The sequence below is a fragment of the Solanum dulcamara genome, chromosome 2, assembly GCF_947179165.1.
Source record: "Solanum dulcamara chromosome 2, daSolDulc1.2, whole genome shotgun sequence".
In the NCBI taxonomy this organism is placed as follows: domain Eukaryota; kingdom Viridiplantae; phylum Streptophyta; class Magnoliopsida; order Solanales; family Solanaceae; genus Solanum; species Solanum dulcamara.
In genome coordinates, this window is record NC_077238.1 from 3,855,522 (window position 1) to 3,872,979 (window position 17,458).

Here is a 17,458-nt window from a genome sequence, read left to right on the forward strand (position 1 = left end):
TAGAGTCGTTTGGTTGGGGACAAGTTATATCGGAATTTATGATCCCAATAAATATAATTCGGATATAACTTGTTCACCAGCCTAACGATGCCTTTGAAACAAGAGAACTGATCATGTATCTTCCATTATCTCCCCTCATTCAACTTTTTCTCTCCAATCTAAAGGCGCAAATGGATGCGCCAATCGCAGGGTGGGGGGTGTGAGTACATATAACTATACACAAAGCAGTAGAATGTATCATGTCAAAAACTGCTAAATTTTTAGAAAACATTGTGAAGATGTTCATCATGTCAAGACTACCAAGAGTTCTGGAAAAAAAACTTACTCGTTACTTGGTGCACGTAACACGTAAAGTATATCTCCCTAGAGTACATCTACCTAAATTTCACCTCGAGCATTCAGCTAAACCGGAGCTTAGCTGAACAAAAAGGAAGTGCATTTTTACTCCGACTATGTTAACACATTACGCGCTCTCTCTATCTCCATGTTATTTGAAGACGGGAGGCACTAAGACGGTATAAATGCAAAATAGTAATGATGGATCAGTTTTGAGTCAGTTTCCCAATCTGGAGTTTCTCCTCAAATGGATTTCAGCTGCCCAGCTTTTTCCTATTTCGGTTTGAAATTTTCCTGCATGTATATATGTATACAAATCATCGATATGTGACTCATAATGTGCTAGGTCAAAAAAAGAGCACGTAAATTAAAAGGATCAATGACCTGCAGTTGAAAGGAAAAATTCATCGAGCACCTTCCCATGTTCTGTCAAAAACAAAGTATCAACGGAAGTTACAGATAGAACATAGTATCAGCCCATTTATAGATTTGAGTTCATAGGATGATAGATACGAATATTTGTAACCGAGAAATCGCAAGGCTAAGTGGGACAGATTTGGAACTCGGCGAATAGCAGCCCTACCTCCTACCCTTCCCCACTTAAATACCAAGCTTTTATTCGTGGTAGGGTTTGAACTCGTGATGTGTGCCTAACTCACTTAACACGCAGTGCACTCTTACCATTAGACCAAATTCACAGTGGCATGATAGATAGGAATATATAAGATACTCTTTGCTTGAAGACAGTAGACACCGCGTTTTGACAAAATGTTAAGATCTAAGGTACAGGTTTACTTAAAAAAGATAGTTCTTACTAATCTTAGTCCACAAAGAGCAACCTTACAACAAGAAATTTACGCTGCATAGGCAGATAACTTAGCCTAAGGAAGTTAGCACCAAACACCAGCTAGTGACACACAGATACCTCCAAAATTTATAACAAAACTGCAGACAAACTATGCGTTTTCAGCTGCACTCTAATAAAAGTATTCTAACTCCAAGATGTGACAAAAAGTGGCACTCAGACTGATTAATGAGCTCCAAGAACAGTTTATGCCAAATGATGAGTAGCTATGGTCCCACAGTCACCAGACGGAGGAGAACAGATTGAAGAAACAACTCGAGAAAATTAGTTTTACTGCACTTGTTCTACTTATGATACTAAAATCACCTTTCACTCTGTCTGTAGTCCCTCTTCTCGTCTTTTTTTAAAATAACCATGGTGTCCGGACTAGCTTTCGCGCACTTCGACAAATTTCACGAGATACCTACCACCTCCCACCTCCCACCTGCAATAGGTACAGGGTACCAGGTAACTCTATCCACCATGGCCAGGACAAATGGGAAGAAATCACCTAGTGTTTTTTGTCTTGGTTGGTATTTGAACCTGAGACCTCATGGTTCTCAACCCGCGTCATTGACCACTAGGCCACACCCTTGGGTGCTTCTCCGATTGCTGTCTTCCATAAGACAACATATAAATTACTATATACAATCTAGTAAAGTAGTGACAGGCACAAACTAGAAAAAAATTATTCAGTAAAAGTAGAAGGTTGTAATGCTGTAACTTCAATTTTTTGGAGAAGAGTTATTCACCTGATTCATATTCCAATGCCTGCAGAATCATTTCAACCTAGAGAAGATCGGAAAAAATGTAATATCTATGAGATGTTATATGATTTAAGGACCTGGTAGAGTGATAAGAGCCAACGTGGTACTCATTAAATTACAGACTCAAGACTTACAGGAGGTAAGACATCATAGAAGCGGTGAATGAATGTAATTTACAATCACTACAGGTAAAGATGCAAGAACTGGATTTATAGTGGAATTTGAAACCAAGATGAGCATACCCACCAATCTCTTAAAGCAAGAGATAGCAACACGAGGAGGTTGCAAAACTAAATCTAAAGGATCAATACCATCTTTTTCCAGATTCCAGTAAGCAAGACAAAATTATTACGAGCATAGTAGCATTGTCTCCAGCTGTTTCCAACGGGAGTATATGCAGTAATTTTGAAGAAGACTAGGATGAAAGAACCAGTAATTGAGAAAAACTAGTGAAGCAATAAATTAACAAATCACTCAAAGTTCCAAAATGCAATACGAACTCTGACAAAATTAGACCAGGGAAAAAAGTAGTACACTCAATATGTAAAGCTTCTCGTATAAAATTTTACTAAATATTGTATGGAAGTTAGTAATTCATACCTTGTCAAAATCTTTTACGAGATTGGCCTCCAGTGAAGCATTGTTTTCGTACTCTTGCCACAGTTCTTTAATCTCTTCAGCTGGAAATATTAAGAAACGTGATATTAAATTGTCATGCTAAAAGAAACTCCTTTACTAGAGTTTTTGACTGCTTTGGAGAAAAAAAATAAGGTATGATATGAAAGACAAAGAGTCTTGTTGGTTAGATAAACACCATAAGGGAATACCTCTCATCCCTCCACCAAGAACTTTGCACATTTCAGTCAAAGCAGCTTGCTCACGTCTGCTTTTTTCAGCCTTAGGTACACCATCAGATGGAGTTATATCTCCGACAATTGCTATAAAAGTTCAAAATTACTATCAAATGCAAAAACCTCAAATTTATAGAAAATAAGGTGAAAATCTCAGTCCCAGTCCAACCAAAGGAAAAAGCAGACAAAATGAACATGTGGAAGAAGAAAACACCAAAGTGAAACTGATGAAGATGGTAAACCTATTTTTTACAACAGAAAATACTATGCCTGTAAGAAGCTTGGTAATATATGTAAGTGCTTTAGTAGTTTGTTTTTTTTTTGACAAGGGAAACCCGTAGCCGCTACCCTTTGGGTGACCACAGGGTAAAACCCCCGCTCTTATGTAATAGCTCACAAACCACACGAGAGGTAACCCGCACTAGGCAAACCCGGTGCAACGAGCTTGACCCAGAAGGCAAACCCTTGCTTTCGCTGGCAAGGGGGTTTCGAAGTGCTTTAGTAATTGCGGTGTATCAACAATATTTTCTTTACTTAGATAAACTCATAATCTCAGAGCTTGATGCTTCTTAGATCATTGGAATAAGGAGGACCACAGAATTTCCTATACTGGAACTCGCAAATTAACTAATAACCAAACAGTAAACACCACAAGGTGCATAGCCAATCAAATTTAGAAAAAAGGAAAAGATAAGACAACAGGTGTACATTTTTGTAGTTCATAGTCATACATATTTTTTCTTTTGATAAGGTAAATACATTTATTAATGTAGGAGAAATCCCCGTATACAAGTAGGATACTAAAAAGTATGAAAGATCTAAGCCAAACTATGGTTCTATATAAAAGTCATCCAATCATCTATACAAGCAAGCACCTCATGGGTTCACCAAAGAAAAACTACAGACACGCAGCTACTCCTCAGATGTTCAAAGAAATCTCCATATGCAAGTAGTATACTAAAGAGAAGAGAGATCTAGCCAAAATATGGTTTTCCATAAAAGTCATCCTATCATATATACAATCAAGAACCTCATGAGATTACCAAATAAGAAACTAAAGACATGAAGCTACTCCTCACGGATACAAAATCTTTATCAAACCCCTTAAACGTTCTCCTATTTCTTTTCCTCCATAACGTCCTGGACGGTTTCAGTTTTTCTTTCTTTTTTCCTTTTCTTTTTTCGTTTGTTTGGTGTGCATAATTGCCTCTTCCCACGGATCCCTGAAAAGCATTATATGCATGCTCATCATTCCTTTTCTTTTTTTATGGATGCTTCTGCAGTGGCAATTTTTTCACCATTTTATGTTGAAATAAGTCATATTAAAGGGTAGTCGCTGCAAATAATTTAGCCTTCAAGTTGGAAAAAAAAACACCGAAATATCAGAAAGATAATTTCAAATTTGGAGGCAATACCTTCTGCAATATCATGAACAATGGCCATCTTGATACACCTGTTACATAAATAGAGAAGCACTATGATTACCTTCTACCGGATAACAGTCAGATAAATATAAACATCTTTTTTTATTTATGGGATGAAGTGAACAGATGAACATAAGTGTCAAGAAAGTAACACTACAGAAAGAGCATCGAGATCATGTTTGCATGAACAAACTTCAGGTTTCTAAGGAAGAATTACAACCCACATTCAAAAAAATGTTCATCAACAGTACACCAGGTTCTACAACCAAGCGAACTATATGTTCAGTATGCAGCTCTGCTCATTCATATATTAATTAAACACCAGCTCAGTTCAATTTGTCTAGACGAGAAAGCAACTCAGAGAAAATTCTAACGAGTACCCATCCTAAAAGGTGAAATACATTTTAGATGCTATAACCCTGAGTAGATATGCTGGATCACACCATTCAGATCTCATACAATTTCAGCATGATCCCTCAGTAATTAAAATTGGTTTATGCACAGAAGACAATGTGCACCACCAAATAATAATTATCAGAAAATTAATTAAGGGGTGTGGTAATTCTGGAAAATAGGCCTAAACTGCATTATTAAGTTGCTGCCTCCTGATTCTTTAAGAAGAGTATAGCAATATCTTCAAGGACTAACACTTCAATCCATTTTATGGAATGCAAAGAAGAACTAGTTGTGAACTAAATAATTTTTCACAGTTAATTATGGAGAAACCAAGCAATGATATTTTGTATGCTTTATATCACAAACCAAATTAAGTGCCAAGATTTCCTTTATGCATGCTTTACATGAAACTTAATAAACTTTTGAAGATGACAATTTCCTGTATTAATCAAAAGCAGCATTCTAACTATTAACAAATTGAAAATTAACATAACTAACATATTCCATCATAAGTTCTAGATGATTTTAACCTCAATTTTCAACAATAGAAGCCATTCCAAGGAAAGGCAATAAAACACAGGGTTGAACCACAAGCACTACAAATGGAAGAACAAAATGGGAAACACTCCCTGATTTATGTAACAAAATTGTTTCTACAAATGGATTTGCAAGAAAAATCAGATATAAATTCATGAGAGATATCAGTAATCCACATGGACAATTTCTCATCACATGTAAATGCTTGGAATAGTGTTAGTATGCTTTTTTTTCATCAGGTAAAGTAAAACTTCATTAAAACTGCATCCACTATATCTTCTTAACATGTTCACTAACAATTTTTTGCCCCACATTTTGAAAAGTGATTAAGGCAGATACGTTCCAGTGGAAGTATACTTGAAACGTATGCTCTTGGCTGAGAATGGAGAAGTTTGGAAAACAATGATAAGCAACTGTTTTAAACCTCTTTTTGCCCCTCCATTTTACTAGCAACACAGGAGAAGAATCAATGGATGTGTACAAACTTAAATCAAAATCTTGAAACAAAATAGCAAGAGCATTATCAGCTATATCAATGCCAACCTTTCCCTGTTAATGCCAGGAAGGTCACCAGCAATCAGAGCCATCAAGGACATACGATACATATGATCAGCAATAGATTCAGAACCTTTTATTGCATGATTTACCCATCCCTTCCGCTTTGTGGTCTACAAAACAAGTAGAGGAATTAGGGGATACATCTAGCCTAATTAAATACAGACGCAGATAGTAATCAAATGCAAAAAGGGAATAAAAGATTAATAATTCATTAAGATAGCACTGTACAGTAAAGAGGGTAATAAAGAAAGAACTGCCAGCAGAAAAAATGGAGGGCACTATTTCTCTTTCCTATACCACATTTATAGAAAGTACTAAACCTTGAGTGTAAAGGAGAACTCAGATTGCCTAAGTAAAACCTAATTTCAAGGGTAACGGAACACAATTTTCTACTTTCTTAATAAGCCTTTGTTTGCAAAGAGCAACATCATGAAAGTTAACTCAGTATCATTGTTTGTTAAACATTGCACCAAGGAAGTCTCTCTGTTTGCTTAAGGCCTAGATATATACATCAATGCCTACATAAGTGTAGAGAATCAGATGGTATTAGGACAAGAAGACTGCTGGGAATAAACATTTTTTTAGATGGAACAAGATAATTCCATCAACAGCTTCAGTCTTTCCTGAAGGAGATTAACTGCCCTTTCGGCTAAGCTGAAGTTTGTGGATTCCAATTTTGAAAGGTCACTGCCTTTGTACAAAATAGTTTAAGGATTGAGCAAAAAGTTACAGACTCTACCTTATAGCTTTAGAAAGTTAATAAATGGATTACTTATATTAAAAACTGCATTATTTGAAACAATACAAAGTGACCTTTTCTCTTAAGTTTATTGCTACATATTTAACGAAGAGTCGAAGACAGTTTCAGTTCAATGCTAAACTCAACATTTAGAAAAGGGAACAATCTATTATTGTCCCAGGGCTTTGGTTAAGCAGTAAGAGTGTGATGTGTGGGTTAAGCACACGTGTTGAGTTCGAACTTTGCCGCGGACAAAAAATTGGCAATTAAGTGGAGAAGGGTAACGAGGCGTGCCCATTACCCATAGAGTTTCGAAACATGCACCAGCTGGCCCTCGAGGATTTCTTGGTTATCAGAAAAAATAGAGTAAGGAACTCTGTTAGATTTTAGTTTCTATCTGGAAAAGCCTTCACTAGGCATATGTACATTCTTTAATCCATCAAACTACAAACTTCAAATACATACAAGTCAATATAGCAAATTCCCCAATTCCACTTCAAACCTTAATTACAAACTCAAGACTCTCTACTTCTCCCTGCAATGTGCACCATAAATTCATGAACTTAGTTACTCACCAGTAATGCATATCACATTCTCATCCACTACATCATACTCTGCTAAGTCAGTTTTTCCGTGGACGATTCCAACAATGCCCCTCCTCAACCCACAACTACCAATGTGTCCTTATCTAAGTTGAGCGGACTCTTCACTTCCGATGCCGCACCCATGTCACATTCTCCAACAAAAACACTACTTTTGAAGAATCCAAAATGCACCCGTTAACATTTTTGAAAAGTCCGAGCAACATAGGTCCTTAGAATTTCAAATATGTAAAAGATCACATCTTTATCACATACCCTTATTTTATTTTACTTTTTCCTACAAGAAGCATAGTAAAAACAGCTTTTCTTTGACTACAACATATTATTTTCATATACATAAGTTAAAGTTGTGTACAATAGACCTTGTGGCCTGTCCTCCTGAAGGGACCATAGCAGAGTTTAGTACACCAAACTGCCTTTTATGCTCAATCCCAAAAAAAATCAGATTAGTTGCTAAATATGTAAACATCAATGCCCAAACCTCAAACCAAGTCATTCTTTTTTGGACAAACAGAGTCAATACACAAAAGTTCCAATACCCAAAAAGTAAAACTGAAAACTACACAGAAAAATCTCTCCTTAAAAATCACAAAAAAAAAACTCACATGCATGTAAACATTACCTTCAGATTATGACACAAAGTGAGGAAATCAATGGCATTGGAAGGAGAAGCTTCAGCTTCATCACTTGCATTCTTTGATGATCCGGACCCGGACCCGGACCCGGAATTCGAGAAACTCGAATCCAAATTCACAGAACCCGGAATGGGTTTCTTAGAACAAGAAGAAACAAGCTTTCTACATTGAAAATCAAACAAAAAAGAAACTTTTTTTAAAGAAATTCGATTAAGAGACAAAACAGAGTAATGGGTTGATGATGAAGATGAAAGAAAAAGGGAATTGAGGTTGGCTTTAGCTGTCATCATTGTAGGTAAACAAAAATTCTTGAATTTGGGAAAAAATATTTGTTCGATTTCTTTTGATCTTCAATTTTATTTTAATTTTTAAATTTTTTTTTGTTTTTTTTTTTTGTGTGCGGGGAAACACAAAGAGAAAAAGGTTGGAGGCTCCGAAACAAAAGCAGGACTGTTTTTTGGGGCCTTTTGTTTCATGGGACAAGGCCATTACCCACATTAAAACCGATTATTTTGGATTTTCGAGACTCTTTTGTTAAGGGAGAAGCAACCGTAGGTTATTTTTGTTGTTTAGGCTTATGTTCTCAAGTGATTGTTCTTCAAATGAATTGATATTTAATTTAAGAAAATTATGCGGATAAGCAAATTATATTAGTTAATTATTTAATTTAAGAAAATTATGCGGATAAACAAATATATATTAGTTAATTAGCTAATATAGTTATAGTTTGAATTAATTATGGCTCGCGGTAAACAGCTAACTGTAATTACAGTTTGAGTTTTGTATAATTGGCGCAATTATAAAGTTGAGTTTTGTATAATTCACGCAATTATACAGTTGAGTTTTGTATAATTCGCGCAATTTATACAAATGTTGTGCGCGAATCGAATTGTATAGCGAAATATACAAACACTACAAATTATATAGCGAACTATACAAACATTGGGCATGAATTGTATAGTGAAATATACAAACGTTATACAAAAACTACGAATTGTATATCAAATTATACAAACGTATACAAATATTGCATTAATTATAAAAACGTTGTTATAACTATAGCTACGAATTACAATTAGCAAATTATAGCTATGGAGCATGATTAAGATATTTTTGAGTGGCTATATGTGAAAATTCCCCATGTAATTTTTATTTTTATGCATTATTGTTTATTAATAAAAAATTATTAAATTAAATAACTTTATTTATCTAGATCTAATTATTTTTTTTGGTTTTCCATCGTGTCTGATTTCCACATTAGAGTCCGACTAAATCCAGATTCACGCTGGAAAGTCCCACATTGGGGGTAAAGCGCTTCCTAACAAAGGCGACTTCACACCCAAGGGGACTCGAACCCGAGACCTCTTGGTTAAGGATGAAGGAGTACTTACCATTCCACCACAACCCTCGTTGGTTATCTAGATCTAATTTGATAGACAGAGATTTTATAGAAAATGAATTGTGCGATATAAGTGTTTGCAACAAATTTTAAAGTGATGAAAATAAATCAACCATAAATAAAATTTGAAGAAACATAATTTTATTGATAAGTGGGTACAAATCTGTTTGTTCCCTTGATTCTTCTCTCTGGATTTTCTCCTTGATTCGAGAGTCATTAGTGACATGTTTCTCGAACTAGGATTATTTGGATTTGATCTTCATCGTGATGGAGGATCGTTAGTGGCGTATTTCTCGAACTAGCTTGGATAATTTAAACTTGATTTCCATGAAAGGACTTGTGGATCTTCTTGAAGTTTTTGACTATCAAGAAGAGTTTGACATATTTTGAACTCTGTATGAATATTTCATGAATTTACGGAATTTAAGAGAGGACTTTTCAAAAAAATATAATACCCTTTATATAAACATGAATTATAATTTAAGATAAAGTAGCCTCACTGAAATAAAACTCGTCTCGTAGAAACCTAGAAATTTTGATGTCTACAATAAGTTATGTAGTATTTTTAAAATTTGTTATTATATTTAGAAATTATGTTATGTCTTTTTGGGGCGTATGTTTTATAGGAAAAACAATTGATTGATAGTGTGGGATGATAGAAAAATATGTGGGGGTTATGGGTGTTGTGTTTTTTATATTAAACAAAAAAGATATACGAATGAAGCAATGAAAACTTTCAATAACTACTTTCTCTATCCCATAACAATTATCACATTCCACTTCTAGAAAATCAATATGACCAATCTCCTGAGTTAAACTAAATTAGATTAATTTAATATTTTAATATTAAAATTTAAATATTCAAAAACTATATAAAAAGTATTATAACTTGTAATTTTTGCTCATATCAATATAAGTAAAAAAAATACATCTTAAAATATTAATCAAATTTTATATAGTTTGATTATCAAAAAGTGAAACATAACAAATATTTTCGAAAAGTATCATATATATATAACCATTGTATTTCACGTAACACTTGAATATTTAAATATGTTTAAAGAAATAATAGGAGTCGATCCTAGAAGGAAAAGGAATGGAGTTTATAATTATTTGCTCTATTGTTATAATTAAACCAAATCCTCACATAAATAGGAACCAAAACATACCTATATAAGTATTTTATTTATTATGTGTAGCGGTAATAGAAATAATATTAACTACATCTCTAACCATTGTCTCATGGAGAAAACAATTGCTCAAGGAAAATCTTCAATACCACAAGATATTATTTATGAAATATTTTCACACATCCCTATCAAATCTTTAACGCGTTTTAAATTTGTTTCCAGATCTTGTAACTCCCTTATATCATTCAAATTCCTCACGTGGACATATTCTTAAAAACAATTTACACCATAGAGCAAAAATCTCATGTTCCATGCACCGATAAGAAAGGCTCCGCTCATCTTATTAAGAAATTAAATGGCTTTCCCTATCACAATCTTGCCTATATTGAAGGTTTGTTCTGCTTGTGGAATTCAAGTCAGCTGCCCCCTATTATTTTCAATCCCAGTACAAGCAAAGTAACATCTCTTTCGTGCCCAAATTTCTTGAAGGATGGAACCAATCGATACCATATTATGTTAGGTTTTGAGCCAGAAGAAAAGAAGTATAAAGTTTTTATAATTACATATCTTGAACGTTCACTTGTATTACTAAGAAGATATTGGATTTTAACTTTAGGAACAAGTGATCAATCATGTCGAGAAATAAAACCAATGATTGGAATTTTAGGGATACCATCCTTGAAAGGAATTTGCATTGGTGGAGTTATTTACTTCGTATTTTGCTCCCCTAATAGTAGAGAATGTCTTAGACTGGCAACATTTAATTTTAGAACGAAAAATTTTGGAAAAGTGAAAACAGAAGAAATGATTTTAAGGATTTTACAAAATTCTGGAACTGGAGAATGGATGAACCATACTGTTGCACTTCCTCAAGTAGCAAAAATGAATTTTTATCATTTGGAGAATTGTATCTTCAGTAATACTCTTAATGGTGAGATTGTATTTATAGACTCCATTCACAAGCCAAATTGGATGCTCTTTTATGATTTGAAGAAAAATAGTTGGAGAGAAATTCAAGTGTTGGGGGCGTTAATATTTTTGGTATATTTAGTTATGTAGAGAGAGCCTCTTACCATTAGGATATATTTGATTATTGTGGACTTTTTTTAATTTTAATTTCCTTGAACAAAATATTGATGTTAATGTAGTAGTTTTTATTTTTATTTTATTTAATTTGTAATTTTAAAAGTTGAATTGATTTTATTTTTAAAATCATCGTAAAGTGCAATACTTTGGAGGCTTTCTAGGTCTTTGACTCGAGGCTTGCTCCATTTGTGGGAAATCATTGATCGATGCAGTATACAAATAAAATAATAAAAACTTTAAACTATTTCAAAAATTATCACATTTCACTTTTTAAATATTGATTTGATTAATTTTTGGAGCTAAATTATTTAAAAGGGTCAGAAACAAAAGTGAAACTAGGCCTTTTGTTTCATCAGGTCATCTTTGTTTCATTTTTTTAACAGATTGTCCTTATTTCGGGATGGTCTATAAATCAAAATATCTTTATCTATTTGGACCTAATTTGCTTCGCATAAATTTAGATTAAAAATTATATAAAAACTATTAGAATAAATTATTATTTCTTTCTATATTAATATGATTAAAAAATACATTTTAAAATATCAATCAAAATTCATATATTTAATTCTTGAAAAGTGAAACATGACAAGTATTTTTGAAAAATATCAAATATATGACTATGATATTTCACGAAACACTTGAATGTTTAAATATGCCTTGAAGGAATAATTAGGTTGTTAAGTATAAAGATAATCGTCCAATTAAACCAAAAACAGTTGAAGTCCTAGAAGGAAAAGTGATCCTATTAAGTCTTTAACGCATTTCAAATGTGTTTCCAAATTTTGTAATTCTTTTATATCATTCAAATTCCTTATATGGACATATCCTCAACAAAAGTTTTACACTATAGAGCAGAAGTCTTGAATTTCATGCGAATCAGAATTAATCGAGCTGACAATAAAGAGTACAACCGCTCATCTTATCAATGAATTAAATGACTTCACATATCATAAGTTTGACTATATTGAAGGTTTGTTTTGCTTATGGAATCCAAGTGAGCTGCCTCCTATTATTTTCAATCGTAGTACAAGAAAAGTAATATCTCTTTCGTGCCAAAATTGAATTTTTTGGAATACCACCCATGAAAGGAGTTTGCATTGGTGGAGTTATTTACTTTGTTGTTTGCTCCAATAGGCGTACGAAATTCCTTTATACAACAACAATAATAACATATCCAAGGTGATAATTTCATAAGTAGGATTTAGGAAGAGTAAGATATGTACCTTGTGAATGGCAGAGAGATTGTTTTTGACAAACCCTCAATATCAAGGCGAAATTCTTTGATGAATATCATTAAATTACTCCGAAAATTCTTTAGATAACCCTCAACTCCTTAAAAACTCAAAATCCAATTTATCTACTTAAAAATAAAATTTATGCAACTTGCTTTTTTTGAGCCCTAGTGTCTAGGGGTGTGCAAAAATCGAATCGATCAATAAACCAAATCGAAAAAATTGTTATTGGGTTAATGAGTTTTTAATGATTTTTTTTAAAAAAATATTGAGTTATTGGTTAGATATTGGTTTTTAATATTGGGTTATTGGGTAAGCCGATAGGCGATAACCCATTAAGACAACAATAATTTACTACTTTACCCCTAAATAAATATTAAATATTAATATCAATACCTTATTGGTTACTACTTTTGCCCTTTAGCCTTCAATTCACATTTTTGTCTTGGTTCTTTTATTTGTGTTGCACTTGTAGAGTTCTTTTCATGTTAGTCACTATTGTTTCTATTTTATGAGTATTTCGTAAAGTTATATTATTGTTTTGTCACTCCAAATTATTGGAGAAGTCATATAATTATTTTATGAACATTTTCTTATTGATTAAACCGAAAATCAAACCATTAAAGACCAAAATCGATAAAAAGTATCTTATTAATTTGGCAACTTATAGGTTTCTAAGTTGAATTTCATGTGTTAACTTACTATTGGTTTTCTGGTGTAATTTTGATCTATACCTTTTGTATCTATGAATTCCATATAAAAGAATGTCATCCTTTTTACAATTTTTTTGGTATTCGATATGGTATTTGGTATTTAGAATTAATATACCGAAATACCGAATACCATACCGAAGTAATTAGTTATATAAATAACATATATATATATATTATTAAAATGCTAACAAATATGCAACCTCATATTAGTAAACTATATGTTTAAAAGTTGAAACTTTGATTACTCTATTTTGTTGAAATGTATATTAAATGTAATTGATTAGGAAAATGAGTTATTTGTATTTTCTTTTGAATATATATATTTGTACATGTGTAATGTGTTAGTATGATACAATTGTGATCTTATTTTGAATTGTCGAAGTCTTAATACTCTATTTAACTCTCGACTCAAGTGAATCATGGAAAGAGATTAAAAGTGGATTTAACACTTGCTTTCAAGAAGATTTTATGACTTGATAGAATTGAAAGGAAAATTAGCAGTTGTTGATCGTTTAAGGTGGACTATATAGGAGGGATGGATTTAAGGATCTTATAGAGTTGTGAAACTGAAGAATGGGTGGAGCAAACCATCACATTTTCCGATGCACTTTGTTCTATATTTGTTCTTGGGACTCGATTCCTATTGTTAGAGATTTCTTTTTACTTTTGTTTCGTCAAGAAAAACAGAGAGAAGTAATTGAATTTTCAATTCTTGATTGACATTACTATTTGAATAAAGCACTTGTACTAACAAGTGTTACAATCTGCTTAGCCATAACAAATTAATATAAAAGTGTGCGATATATATCTAACAAACTAATCATTTAAATGAAAACGATCACACAATTTAACATTGTACGAAAAGAGAAGAACAAACTCCTAGCTAGGTGGAAATCTCATCGCCACCCATTTATTAGAAAGAATTCGAAGGACGATAATTAAACAACTTAGTTCTTAATTTTGCGTACAATCTTCATGCTACTATTTGGAACTAGAGGTTGAGGGATTGTTGGTGGTGGTAATGAACCTTGAATGGAGCAAAAACTCCTAAGTGTTAAAGGGAAAATTGAACTAAAAGGGAAAATCTTAGGCCAACAACTATCATGAATGTCTAATATAGCTTTGCAACATTGAGGTCCGATTAATCGAAGTTTAATACTTAAGAAAGATGTTATGATCTCTTCAACGCATCCATGAACATTCAACACTGATGCTAAACATTTAGAGATATCCGGAAAAAGACCATCGTCTGAAGCTGGCAAAAGGGCTCCTCCTTCTCCTCCTCCAAGTATTTGTGAGACGCTCAGAGAAACCTCAATGGATATGCACAAGAAAATAAGTGCATACACATGGACAGAAGTCATTTTTCTTACCATTATATAAGTTGGTTACAATTGTATTTGGAGTTGAGAGGATTTGAAATTTGATGAAGATTTAGGAGGATTTCATATTTATAATGTAGGATGTAACGTTTATAGGTGGTGAACTTTTAATTTATTTAAATGTCTTTAATATGAGGACTTTATTGTACGTTTTAATAGTTGTCAATTATCTTTTTTAAGTTTTAATGGCTTTAAGAGAGTACCATGAATCTGTGCAATATTTACTTGCATCTATGGGACTTTAAGTAGCAAAGTTTATTACTTTATTATATTTATTTGCAAGTTCATAAATGGAATGCTAGTAAGGATTATGTTGAACTGAATATCGTAGGTTGAGAAATTTTCATAAATAGCCTAATTTGTGCCCACATATACAAAGAAGAACAGGGAGATTTTAATTTATTACGAAATGTAGCAACATTTGGGTTTCAAAACATAGAGAAATATAATACACTATATCCACACACATAATAATTGTGAAATATATTGTACCAACACGCATAATAAGTGTATCCACATGTGTACAATATATCTACAGTGAAATACATTGTATTCACATGTTTAATAAGTGTAGTGTATCTACACATATATGATATCCTACATAGTTTTCCACTCATTGTCTAGTATCCACATTGAGGTCAGACTAATCCGAATTCACGCCACATTAGGCCCATTTAAGGGGGGAAGTGCTTCCTAATACGATTCTTTTCATGCCAAAACTAGAACCCGAAACCTCTGGTTAAGTCAAATCCTTATTGGTAATAAGTCAAAATGGGTTAACAATCTTCAGATGAGTTTATTTATAAGTTGTATTGAACTATCTGAGCAGCTAGTGCAAGAGTTGAGAACCAACTAAACATATAATGAGTTGCCTTTTATCTATTGTGATTGTTTATCCTTTTCTTTTCAGGCATTGAGTTGTCACTCAGATTTATAACCCAAAGTAGTACTGATCCTATAGTTGGATTCGTCGTAGAGGACGAGAGATTCAGCACAATCCCTTTGTCCTCTGCCCTGACTTCTGTTCTGAGGTGAAGTTCTCATCGATCTAAGGGATTGTCTATGGAAGCAAAATTTCAGGAACAGGATGACTTTTTGAGGTGAAGAAAAATGCACAAATGGGGACAATGCAGGGACGATGGATCAAGAACATCGCTATCAACAGTGAGCAGAATAATACAATGGCAAATTGAAGAAACCTGTAAAGATTACACAAAGTCACCTCTCATCCTGCTTTTAGGGAGTCTAACCTTATTCCTTGTACAATGGCAAGCTTGACTCTTTCAGGCAATAGCCTATTGCTCAAAAAAAATCACCAAGGAAAGAACTACCTCAAAAATCAGGACATAATCGAATGTCACTCCCAACTGAAGCACCCAAACAAGACCAGCCCAATTGATAGGCCAGCGTTCTGTTCCTTTGTAGTTAGTTCTATTCAGACAAGTGCAGAATGAAATGAACAAAAGAAATGCAGCTTTGGAGAGTTTACAATGCAAATAACAGGCAGAATTGTACTACCAGAACTCAAAAGCATCCATAAAATAGTAACAGTTGTCAGGTTTTAAGCTAAATTATACAAGAAACATAGAAGCAAAACATAATATCCTGGAGGAAGTAAAACAAATTTAATATCTAAACTATCTGAGTCTTCGGATAAGCATTTGAAATTAGAAAAGAGTCCCCCATGACAGTCTTGAGTGAGTAAAAACTTGGAATGTATCTAGTTGCTGCAGAGACACTGTCCTAAACATTGGCCTTCCTAAGCTTCTTCTCTTTTGGGTCGTAAGAAAGTAGTTGTGTGTCACGTTTGCATTGCATCAAGATTTCTCCATCTTTCCAGATTATGATTGGTATTAAACCATTGCTATAGATATCACGCAGAATAGAATTTGTCAAAATGCGATCTTTAGTCCAAGAATCAGCTATTCCATACTCTTTCATCCACCATATATCAACATGCTGAAAAGAGCAACTATCAGCAAACACAGACAATTCCCCAACTCCGCTAGCCTCAAGCCCAAGGATGGAGTTTTCAAACCAGGTGGAACTGGCACGGGCTTCACCTCTTCCGTCACAATATTAAAGGAGTGAATGCTGGCACTTATTTTAATATCATCATCATCCTTCAGCCAATAAATAACACCATTGACATTAACATTACCAAATATTCCAAATAAAGGATAAGCAGCCTCCCCCACGTTTTTCCATTTCTCATCAACTCCAAGTGTACAAACCTCCAATTCAGATACCTCAGGACGACCCCGAAACTTTCTAATAACTGATCTCAATACTTTATACTGTCCAAAACCTTCACTATAGCAGAACCCATAAGCAACACGACGAACCCTTTTCTCCCATTCAGGCAATTTAACCTTAAAATACTCACCCTAAAAAGGATTGTTAAAATAAATCGAATGTTTTTCATCATACCTATCACCACTCCACAAACAAATGAACCCATTACACGAACCAATTAAAGTCAAACTTTTTTCTATCATAACTAAAACCAAATTGGTCCCTATGTCGAGGGAGGTGAAACTCAGGGCTCAACATAATAGGTCTGTTTCGGGGTCGAGAATGATAATCATAATCTGCTTTAAGTTCAAGAACTGAAGCAATGGAGTCATCAAACGAAAGCAAAATGCTGGGAAAATTAAGGGATCTTGTTTGATACATCTTAACGAATAAAGGGTCGGAAGTTAAAAGATTATACCAGCTTTTACAAACAATCTTACATCGAAAAATGGGCTTGATTGGCAATCTTGAAAGAATTTCCACCATAATCTCCCTTGAAAAATCCATAATTGTCACTTCATATGCCCTTCTT

General features: G+C 33.5%; 1 protein-coding gene and 1 pseudogene across 1 annotated transcript; one reads left to right on the plus strand and one right to left on the minus strand.

Annotated features, from left to right (window-relative positions):
* Nucleotides 1–240: 240 nt before the first annotated feature.
* Nucleotides 241–8,165, minus strand: LOC129880015 (uncharacterized). Its single transcript, XM_055953821.1, has 8 exons — nucleotides 7,677–8,165; nucleotides 5,699–5,823; nucleotides 4,214–4,251; nucleotides 2,775–2,885; nucleotides 2,548–2,627; nucleotides 1,933–1,969; nucleotides 721–762; nucleotides 241–630 (listed from the first exon to the last, which is right to left on the minus strand). Exons 1-8 carry the CDS (start codon nucleotides 7,977–7,979, stop codon nucleotides 554–556), a joined length of 813 nt encoding a protein of 270 aa, XP_055809796.1. The 5' UTR covers nucleotides 7,980–8,165; the 3' UTR covers nucleotides 241–553.
* A 2,165-nt stretch (nucleotides 8,166–10,330) lies between these two features.
* On the plus strand, nucleotides 10,331–11,297 carry LOC129879503 (F-box protein At3g57590-like; annotated as a pseudogene).
* The last annotated feature ends 6,161 nt before the right edge of the window (nucleotides 11,298–17,458 follow it).

What these genes read in the sequence shown, in the direction of transcription:
- LOC129880015 (XM_055953821.1), bottom strand. Translation starts at nt 7,979, where the DNA reads ATGATGACAGCTAAAGCCAACCTCAATTCCCTTTTTCTTTCATCTTCA. An exon ending in TGTTCATGATATTGCAGAAG is followed by an intron (nt 2,886 to 4,213) that starts GTATTGCCTCCA and finishes GAACTTTTATAG; the next exon opens with CAATTGTCGGAGATATAACT. An exon ending in ATTTTTCCTTTCAACTGCAG is followed by an intron (nt 631 to 720) that starts GTCATTGATCCT and finishes ATATACATGCAG; the next exon opens with GAAAATTTCAAACCGAAATA.